Consider the following 10,946-nt stretch of genomic DNA (forward strand, 5'->3'; position numbering starts at 1 on the left):
ACGTATTTGCTTTTTGAAAAACTGTATTTTGCAACCTTAGGAACAGGTGTTTTTTTACAATTAGACATCATAACCTGGTAAATTATGGAAACAAGGTTCAAAAGCTACTTACAAAAACATTTTAGTCTAGTAAGAGTTTAGATGATGCTCCCCCCCAAAAAATAATTTTATGTTTAAAATTGAGAATTTGTAACTTTGCTTTCTCAAGGGGGTGTAAAGGGGAATTGCTTTATTTCATAACTTACTATTTTGATGAACTGGAATTGTTCTAACCCATTCACAAAAATAAAAATCTGAATTATTTAAGACATGATTTCCCTCTTGTAATTTGCATGTTCACCACAGAAGAAAGCATAATACAGTGCGTGTTATAAAACTGTGTATAGTGGTACTGCAGTGGTTAGTGGTTACCATCTAATAGATTATCCCCCCGCCCCCAGTGGTTAAGATGAAACCAAGCAACAAAATCAAAGCCAAGAATATTTAGTGTGCTTTTGGTTTGAATGGGTGCTTTTCTTATCTCTTCCTTTTTTTGTTTTTGTTTTGTTTTCTTGCAGAACTTTATGAAATCTTCTTGTCAAGAGCTAAGGAACGATGGAAAAGCTTCAGTGAGACAAGTTCTGAGAACGACATAGAAGGTGAGATCTGAAAGTCACTCTTACAAACCCAGGGAGTCTCACAAGTTCAGCTGCAATTGTGGCATTAGGAATACTTGTTAAAAGAGCTCTGGGTCATTCCCTACTTAAATGTTTGTGTTCTTGTAACAAGTCAGCGAGTGAGGGGCTTAACATTATTTATTGTATCAATAAAAGATGCATCAAAATATTGCATGTGCTAGTTCACTTTCAAATGAATGTGTTTTCCTCTGAATTCCTGAAATAACAGGACTAAGCTGTCATGAAAACTTTAGAGGAAATACAAAAAGAAGAAATGGGAAACTAAATTACAGTAGGTACTATTGCTTAGCTCTGCTTAGATGGTTAAGTTAGTATCCCTTCCACACTTTTGGGAAAGAAAAAATTAGATTTTTTTTGACTGTGGAACTGAGAGGTGAAGAATGTGTAACATTACACATTTCAGATCCCACTTCGGTTTCTTTGGCTGCCCAGATGGCCTCTCCTCCCAAATCTATTAAGTGGGGATGTTAGCACACTTATATGTATAATGGAGTTTTATCACTGGCATATTGCTGTCTCCTGTGGGTATTCTTTCTGTTAAAAATAGCATCAATTATGTTTTTAATGGTGAATATATCCTTGTTATCAACTCCTTCTGCTGTTAACAGTTACTTTTTAAAATGCTGTCTTATGTGATACTGTCAGTACCAGCTGCTATGGAATAACTATTTTTCTGAGTTGGTCTCTTTTTTTGGGAAAGAAAATGTCATTGTAATGCAAGATGTACTTTTTTGTTTGCACTTGCCATAGCCAGTTCTGACTAGCTACTTTTGACCGTAAATTATTCAGGTCTTCCTTAGGCCACCTCTGTGACTCATCTGAAGCTTGTCTTGAGACAAACTGTTTATAAAAAAATCTGTGTGTACATGGCTGTAAATATGCTTATCCTTGGAAAACACATTTGCAATGCCCCTTAATTTGTGGATGGCGGTTTGTTTGTTCCTTTGTTGTGGGAGTGTGGCCTGAGCATGGGGGAAAGTTTAGGCAATTTGTTTATTTTGGAAAGGTAGTAGTTCTGGATGGGAATGAAAGGGGGGAAGGGTCCAGTGTGATTGTGTCAGATGTTCTGGGAAATGTAGTAATAAGGGAAAACCAAGAGTAATAGGATTTTCATTTCTGGTTGAAAAGCAAGCCAACCCACTGTGCTTATTACTAATCTTTGGTAGCAAAATCTGGGAGATCAATTACCTTAGCCTTATTTAACATATTTGATTAGTTCTGAGGATTTTTCCTGTTCAGATATCTTTTAACACTTTATTCTGGCAGATAAAGATTGAAGCATGAAAAAGTATCTTTCTGTGTCTTGAAGACAAGACATTCATCAAGATATGTTATTGGTCAGATCTGTTCAAAAGACCCCCAGCAACTCATCTTTTGGATTTCACAGAACTGAATTTCTTGTATTAATCCAGAGTTTCTTGTGCTCTGTATCATGGATTCTCATCTTCCTTGGGAAGCACTCTAAATGGTTACTGTCCCAAATGATCCCAAATTATCCAATATAATGTGTGTTTCTTTTGAAAGAGAAAGGAGGGATTAAGCAGTAGTTCTTGAATGTTTTATTTTAGATTGTGTATGTTTTTCTCTGTAATAATAATTGCCCTCTTTCTCCCAAATTCCCCTAACACAGCCTGCAGCAGTCCTCCTCACTCCTGAATGCAACTATCATAGCTTTAGGAGGACTGGAAGGAAATGCTACTTTCCAGGCTTCAGCAGAGCAGGTTCTGTTTAACCTATTCATCAAATTCTGTGATCTTTCACTTCCCCAGTGGCTTTTGGTTGGTCTAAGCCCTCTGAAAGAGCTTTTTCCCAACTGCCATGTGTATTTTTCTCCTCGCTATCACTAGTATTTGCATCATGTCCCAATGCAGCGGATAGGACAGAGATAACTCAAGGGCCAGCAGTATTTCTTCTGAAGATTTGTGAGTGAATGCTGCCTTCTTTCCTGCATTTGAAGAATGCCAGTCCTAAGGATGCAAAAAACCATCTGAGTCAAATGAAAGCTAACAAGAGCTCAGAAGTAATGTAACTGTGTGGTCAATTCTGGAAACGTCAGTGAGGTTTCTCTGTATATTTTAGTTATCCTCAGTAAAAGTGGGACATGAGAAATGCATGTCTTTGAAAGTAATATGTCTGACTTTGCAGGTGAAGAAGTGCTGGCTTCTTATGATAATGATGTTATTCATCTTTTTTTCCTCTAGTGTATGTAGTATATTTCAATGCTGCTGGTTGAAATGAGCCACCAAATGAGCTGATTAGGAATGAAAAATTTGAAAAGTGAGATCCCACTGGATCACGTTTAGATCAAGAGCAGTGCTCTCACTCTGTGCTCTTGAACAGACACAGTAAGTGAAGTCACAGTAGAATCTAAGAAAGAATGCAGGGTTTTGATGACTGTACTGGGCGAAGTTCAAATTCTAGTGAATGTGGGGCCAGTCTGGGCCTGGATAGAGTGCTATACAGAAGCAAACCTGCTGGTCTGAAGTCTGAATGGTGTAAAGGTGTATGACTTGAAAAAGAATGAGTAGACAGGTAGTAATTATTGATTGTTTCCCTCACTGATATCATATGCCAGGTATCAGTGGACAGTTTTAGCTCTTGAAGTATAGCATTGTAGAAGCGTACTCCAAGAATTAAAACTAGGTAACATTTTTCCTCAGATCCTTAAAGTCTTTATGTGTCTATGGTAATTTTATTTTGAAGTCTGTAGAATTCATCTATCAGTTCTACTGAGTGTTGGTTTTGCTTGCAGATGCAGGTGCATCTGTTGCTGATCGTGAGGCCAGTCTGGAGCTAATTAAGTTGGATATATCACGCACATTTCCATCCCTTTATATTTTCCAGAAGGTGAGATTTTTGTAACTTCAGTTATGCCAACTTTAAACTTCTGAGTAGTTAAACAAGAAAAGAAACCTAGCTGGCTAAATATGATGGAATAGTTTTTAGAAGTTGTTTCTATAAAACAACAAAAGTAAAATTAGTTTTTCTACATACAACAGCAAAAAGTCATCTCTTTATTCTCATTTAAAAAAAAGTAGGGACACTTAAAGATGGACTATATGGCTTTTTCTCCTGGAAAAATTGCATGTGGTTCCTATTAATGTTTATGAAATTATGTGCAAAAATTAGAATATTCTCACTGCTTTTACAGAAATCTTGATGTGTTTTAGTACACATTTTCAGGCTTTATGATTTTTATATAGATATATGCACACACATGTATATAAAATAGCATGCACTATTGTAATACAGTAACTTGTGTTACTAAGGATTAAACCATTCACCGACTCTGAAAAGGAAAAATCAACCCTAGATGTGTACCAGGTATCCTCATTTTTTCATTATATACTGATTTCCACTGAGTTATTTCACAAGATGATTAGACTGCTACTTTTCCTTTAACATCTCAAAACCATACATGGTAATGCTGAGGGTAAAAACTGATATTATTCTAGATATAAACAAAGCAATAATTCACTGGCTCACTTGCATCTTAAAATACTGGCATGTTACCTTCCTATATTTATAAAGTGATTTTGAAAAAAACCTTTTTTTGCTTTTCCCCTCCTCCCCTCCCTTGAATTAGGGTGGTCCTTATCATGATCTCCTGCATAGTGTTTTAGGAGCATATACATGTTACAGACCAGATGTTGGATATGTAAGTATTTGCTGTAAAATGCTTATAACATAGTGAATCAGCTTAAGATGTCATGTACTAGAATGTATTAAATAAGTAGGTTATCTAAACTTTATGCTACTAGCACTTAAAAAAAGTAATTCAGCTTTGGCACTTACTCACTTTATAGCAGTTAAAATGATGGTAATTCTTAAGGATAATTAAATAGCTGAAAATGTACTGAATGCCAAGGATGAGTATACTACCTGGCTTGCATGGAAAATTTTAAACAGATGCGTTCACAAGGCATTGCAGTTCTGACAGACCCAGAGTATCTACAGAAAAAAACCCACAACCCACTAGTGGAATTCCAGTGAGCACTTAGCCTGATCTGTCCTCGTGTTGCTCCCACTGCTATTTCTGTCGTGATACTCTCAGCTTCACTACCACACATCCTAAAATCCAGAAATGCCTTACTGGTGTCTTGTTGTCAAAGATTAATTGCTCCATCTGAGTTCACTGAAGATAGATTGTTTGTAGCAAACATTACTGTGTTTAAAAAGTCAAAACCAAAACAAAAATGAAAAAAAAAAACACAACAAACAAACCAAACCAAAACCACAGAAACCTAAACCCCATAAAAAACTCCCAAAAAGCTTGCAAACTAACTAAACCTCACATCTCTCTGAATGGTGTCAGTTTACAGAAGCAGATAAATAACACAGGTCCTTTTTTTCCTTTTTTTTCTTCCTTTTTTCCTGGGGTAACTAGGAACAACTTTCACAAGCTCTAATTGCTCCTGGGCTAAAAAGAACCTGAAGAGTTTTAAGTCTGATCCATGTAGCAAAGCATTATTTAGCACAGGATGTGTTTTTCTCTCTATATCAGATGTGCTTGGGACTCTGCATCAGTATCTAGTTGATTTTTCAGGTTCAAATGTTTGTAGCCCTGAATTCTGTCATCTGTGACCTCATTTTTGGAGACCCTCCCATACTCTTTAAGTGAGATTACAAACTCTGCAGGTTCTGAGACTTCTTGTTCCCAGGGTGGAGTTTTGAAAGGCAAGTAAGTAATTTTTCATGGATAGATCTTCTCTTTTTCATTAGGAACACATCTAGCCTGGCTATTTCTGATCATAGGTATTTTTTTTTTTAATATTAACATGGCAGTAAATGTAATGTAATCTTATTTCCACACCCATCTATCCCACAAAAATGGAAAGCTGCTGGACTGTTTCTGATGCATATGAATACCCTTTTCCCTAGCTGGTTACAATACTGAGTGCATTTTTTTAAATGAGGAGCAGGCAGAATAAAAGCCTAGAAACAGCAGAATAATCATCTTTGCAGTTGAAATCGGATAAATTTTTTTTAGCATAATGAGTATTCAGATCATCAGTTAGCAACTACAAGAAGAATGCTCTTCACTTATTGCAGGCTGAAGTGTTTTTGAGAGAGTAATCATGGAAAAATGTAAACTTGCATTGTAGCTAACTACTTAGAAGTACTTATGTGAACAAATGCTGCTTGGCAAATGGAAGGATATGTATTGACTGTTCTGAAAGAGAATTTTGTCTCAATTCCAACATATCTGTCTGGGGCTAAAGTGTCCCATATGTGAGGTTTTTCCTCCACGTCTGCTTTTCTCATAGCTTAACAATGAATTTAAGGCTAAGTTTTGTCTCTTATGAGCTCTGTGTCCAGCCTGTGTGGTTTTCGCTTTCTTGCATTCCAAGTCCTGAGAACTTGTGATCATGAGACCTCCCAGAACTTCCATCAAGCACCTAAAACCAGCATCTGAAGAAACACTATTCTTGCTGAAATCAGACTGACTGCATGCATGAAAGTTATTTATCTGTGTTGTTTCTGTTCATCTGGAAATGTTATGCAATGGTATTTGATATATTGCAGACTGTAAATATTTGCATTTCCAAAGACATAAGATGTACTGAACCTACTGAACTATATTTGCCTGGTGCTTTTCCCACTTGAAGGTGCAAGGGATGTCCTTCATTGCTGCTGTGCTCATTCTCAATCTGGAAGAGGCAGATGCTTTCATTGCCTTTGCTAACCTTCTAAACAAGCCATGCCAGCTGGCCTTTTTCCGTGTGGATCACAGCATGGTATGCACAAGAGTTTTCTGGTTTTGAACCATGACATTCTTTTGACTTGATTTATTGATGACTTCCTTTTGTTCTATTGATTAATGGAGAACTTTAACCTGTGGTTTCAAAATTGAGAATACTAGATACTAATCCATAGAACATATTCTACTGTTTTGATTTTTTTCCTCTAGAAACACTTAATTGTTGTACTTATCCTAAGAATTCATATTATGTTATGCTGACATTCTCAATTCTTGGTGGGGTTGGTGTTACTTTACAACTAAATATTCTTCTGTTGATTGCTTATGAGGTGCTTTACTGTCTCTACAGATGCTGAAATACTTTGCAGCCTTTGAAGTATTCTTTGAAGAAAATCTTCCCAAATTGTTTCTTCATTTCAAATCATACAGTCTTACTCCAGACATATATTTGATAGACTGGTGAGTTCAGAGAACATAGCACACCTAACCTTAGAACTATTGGGACACTTTCCATTTTTCTATAGGTTCTTCAGCAATAGAAATACAGCACAGAAAAGCATTCAGTAGGTGTTTATGTACCTCAGCTTTCTAGGTCTTGTGAAATCATGGTAAACTGGTTTGTGCAACCACAGTTCCTCTGGCAAGATTCAAACTTTATGATCTGGGATTAGGAGTGACATCTATTCAGATGGAAAACAAGACATGCAGGAGTCCTGTGTGTCTCATTTTCTTGTTGCTGCAGGTAAGAGTCAGCTATGTGTAATATAAGTAGGGGAGAGGAGACTACTATACCATAGTTGTCTTATGACTTAATGAAATGAGCATAATCAGCTACTAAAGAAAGTATGAACGTAGGCATATAGACTTTAAAGCAGAAGGAGGATGAAATTTAGTACCTGGTTTGGGAAAGGATAAACTTAGAAATACAGTGAACACTTTGAAGTAATGAATGTTCTAAAGCAGAGAGTACCAAACTACATTATGTGCCTGTAATGCAAGCATTCTTGAGGCTTGTGTAGTGCTGCCAAATACAGAATGTCTATTCATAAGTGTGTGTGTGGATAAGGATGTGCTTCATATAGGGTTATTATATGGGTTACAAGTTTCTAATAGAGTAAATTGAATTGGGAAGAATTAAATAATATAAAAACATGTCATCTGAACTACAGCTATAAGATGCAGCTAGTCAGTAAGCATTAAGTCTTAGCAGGAGCAGGTTATACAATGGCAGCATTGAGTCAGGAGTGTGTCACAGTTCTGAGAGTTTTGGCAGACCCAGAGAGGTATATATGTTGCAGAAATAGTGCTGCTGTACAAAGTACTAGAATATTCTGCTTCCAGTTACCTGTGCGAAACGAAGATTGTTCTTCCTGCACATGTTCCAAAGGTAGCCTTGAGATAGAGCTCCTCTTGCAAAGAGAGAGTAGAGAATGTTATGGTAGTCCGTGGTAAGGAGTGTCCTGAGGCTCCTGAACCACTTCCCAGTAGGAATAATGGGAAAATGGAGAATGCTGTGCTTTGTATCAAAGGAACCACTACAAATTTATGGGAGGGGTTCTACAATATGGTACATACTGCAGACTGAAGTCTCTGCACGTGTATAATGAATGCTTTTTAAAAACAAAATTTGCAGTAAGAAATGCAATTGTACTCTTCCCAGTAAGAATAGAACAGTGACTGTCTTTAGATTTTTAGCAATTTTTAACGCAAGTAGAAATTCAAAATGTATCACAGAAATGTAGTTATTGAATGCTCATTAGTACCTTAGTGGGATGTAGCCTTCGGCTGAGATGATTTCTGGCTTTAGATTTAGTTTAGAAAACAGCTGATGAACAGAGTTAAACTGTATGGCTTAAGCAACAAAGATCATAACTGTAACTTAACCCTTCCCATTATTTAAGTTCTTATTTGTATATTATACCCTGGTTGAGTATAAAAGATGCTTGTAACTTCTCTAACCAGAGCTTCCTAAAGGGAGGTGACTTTCGAATGGAGGATTTCCTGTAGCATGAAGAGATGGGCTTCAGAGTAGGAGTTCTGACTTCCAAAACTGGAGGCTGGTGGATCTTTGAAATATGGAAAAAATAAGAACATATGAAATAACTTGTCATCTTCTCACTCTCAGCTAATGTAACTGATATTTAAAGGAGGTAGTATTTTCACCTTTCTGAAATAGGTTAAAGTTTTAACTGTGCCTTTTCTCTCAATTGTAGGATTTTTACACTCTACAGCAAGTCATTACCACTTGATCTGGCCTGTCGTGTCTGGGACGTTTTCTGTAGAGATGGAGAAGAATTTTTATTTAGGACAGGGTTAGGAATCCTTCGGTTATATGAAGATATTCTCCTACAGATGGACTTTATTCATATAGCACAGTTTCTAACAAAACTTCCAGAAGACATTACATCAGAAAAGCTTTTTAGTTGTATTGCAGCTATTCAGATGCAGAATAGTAACAAAAAATGGGCACAGGTGAGTGGCTTGGATAATATATATCAAGACAGACATGTCAGCACATGGGGCACTTCTCTTAATGACTACTTCATGCTGCGTATCTGACTTCTGAGCAGTGGGCACTTCCTTTCTGGTGTCTCATTCTAGAAATTAATCTCTATGCTAATATTGTGGTGGTTAACATTGGTCTTTTCTATAAGACTTTTTTTTATGTTCATTAAATAATTTACTTTTCCAGGTGTTTGCCTCACTGATGAAGGACAACAAAGAAGGGGACAAGAACCATAGCCCAGCACTGAAAAGCTAATCATTGTAATGTTGAGGTCAATTGGAAATGTGGAAAACCACTTGATGACAAAGGAGTTTTCACATCGCTTCTATGTGGAAAAGCACTATAGAAAATGTGAACAGGAGATGGAAAAATGACACAGCTCTCAGTGGAGTAATGAACTGATGAAATCTTCACCCTTTTGCCAGTATTAGCTTTTGTTGTGGGAAGATTTATTTTCACACAGAGTACTAAAACCTATGAAACTGAGAAGTGGGGGAGTTCATATTTAATACTTTAAAAGAATCAGCTCAATGCAATAAACATTTGTAATAACTTCTGTTGGTACTTTAAAAAAAATTTTGAGGCATAACTTTTTTTACAAATACCACAAAGGCACTTTTTGGGGGGGATGAGGGAAATGCTGAATCTTAAGGCCCCAAAACTGCTATCCAAACCAAATGCTTTGGTACAAATAATACCTCCAAAATTAACCATTTGAAAGTATTGAGGACCAAATAAGGTTGTTTGGTATGTTTATGTGCAAGGTGGTTAAAATTTGGGAAGGGGTATTGTCTTTTTTTTTTAAGTTGCAGCTTCATTCTTCAGTCTGGGCAAATGTAATTAACTCAGGAACTGTGGAAGTACCGTGTCCAAACCTGTTAGAGCAAAAATCATCTGAATTTTAAACAGTGGTAAGATCAAGGCTATTTTCAGAGCGTACAGCTTTCAAAGCGAGTGGTGTTAAGCATTCGTTTTGGTGTATTGGTTGTGCGGCTTATTGAAAATGGAGTGGGTATTCTGTGAAAGAGTTTTGCCACCAGAAGTTTTGTTTTGTCAAGCCATTTCCAACTAAGAAATACTTGTCTGTAGTGGTGAACACTAGAAACTGACAAAGCTATCTGCAGACTTTGTGTTGTCAAAGGAGCAGCCAATTTTAACACTTTGGAATAATGCAGACACAGAATTGGTTTTGAAACTATCTTTTATTAGTGTGCAATACTGAAATCCAAAAAGCATCTAGTTTAGTGATACGTAATTCTTTAACATCTTTTAACTGTGAGACACAAGGTCATATTGTATGTGTCACGGCAGATATTTTCAAACATTTCCTATTCTCAAAGATGCTGTACAACAATGTGTGATTGTAGGGGATGGAAATTTAAAATGGATAGCACTGCAGGTGAGGAACACTTGCACTCCTTTGGTCCATTTTTGCTAATATTTAATGTAAATAAATTCCTTACATGTGGGTTTTTGTAACTGGTCCCTCTGTGGAAATCAAGTCAAAATTACCATTATGTATTTTTTAAGTGCAGGAGGCTTCCAGTTGTCTGGTGTTTAAAAGCAGAGTCTACATAATTGGGGTAAAGATTTAGTGTGGTGTAACTTACATTGCTATCTGGTTTAAAAACTACATATATGCTACTCATAACATTACAATTTGAAATGTAAATGTCAGATTTTTCTTAACTTATGTATTCACTACTTTAATTGGATCCAATTTGTCTTATATTTTTGTGTTATCTTGTACAGTTTTCTTACTTTTCAACTATAAATCTGTATATAACTGTAAATAGAAGGATCAAACCTTCCTTTAAGACCACTAGCAACACTTCCTGTGTAAATAAAACTTATCGCAGACCTGTGCTGTGGTTCTTTTCGATTCCTCTATAACTTTCTTGCCCTACTCAGCAGTGAGTGCCTCAAGGATAGTCATGTACTGATGAGGACTGAGCTGGTTCCTGCACTAGGTCACCCCACGCCGTTACCCGGCTTTCTTGCCTCCCTGAGGAGCCGAGGTGTAGGGCCGCTGTGTAGTACGCTTTGAGCTTAGCTTGGCGCG

General features: G+C 36.8%; 1 protein-coding gene across 5 annotated transcripts in view; it reads left to right on the forward strand.

The window, feature by feature from the left end:
• Window positions 1-10,744, forward strand: part of TBC1D12 (TBC1 domain family member 12) — a 45,262-nt gene extending 34,518 nt beyond the window's left edge. For all 5 annotated transcript variants that reach the window (XM_074874923.1, XM_074874927.1, XM_074874925.1 and 2 more), the window contains 7 exons: window positions 558-638; window positions 3,430-3,524; window positions 4,264-4,335; window positions 6,287-6,415; window positions 6,728-6,837; window positions 8,592-8,850; window positions 9,071-10,744. In XM_074874923.1, coding sequence (XP_074731024.1) covers window positions 558-638; window positions 3,430-3,524; window positions 4,264-4,335; window positions 6,287-6,415; window positions 6,728-6,837; window positions 8,592-8,850; window positions 9,071-9,139 — 815 coding nt within the window. In that variant the 3' untranslated portion in view covers window positions 9,140-10,744. The remainder of the gene's footprint in view (window positions 1-557; window positions 639-3,429; window positions 3,525-4,263; window positions 4,336-6,286; window positions 6,416-6,727; window positions 6,838-8,591; window positions 8,851-9,070) is intronic.
• Window positions 10,745-10,946: the final 202 nt, after the last annotated feature.

The sequence above is a fragment of the Strix uralensis genome, chromosome 7, assembly GCF_047716275.1.
Source record: "Strix uralensis isolate ZFMK-TIS-50842 chromosome 7, bStrUra1, whole genome shotgun sequence".
Classification (NCBI taxonomy): Eukaryota; Metazoa; Chordata; class Aves; order Strigiformes; family Strigidae; genus Strix; species Strix uralensis.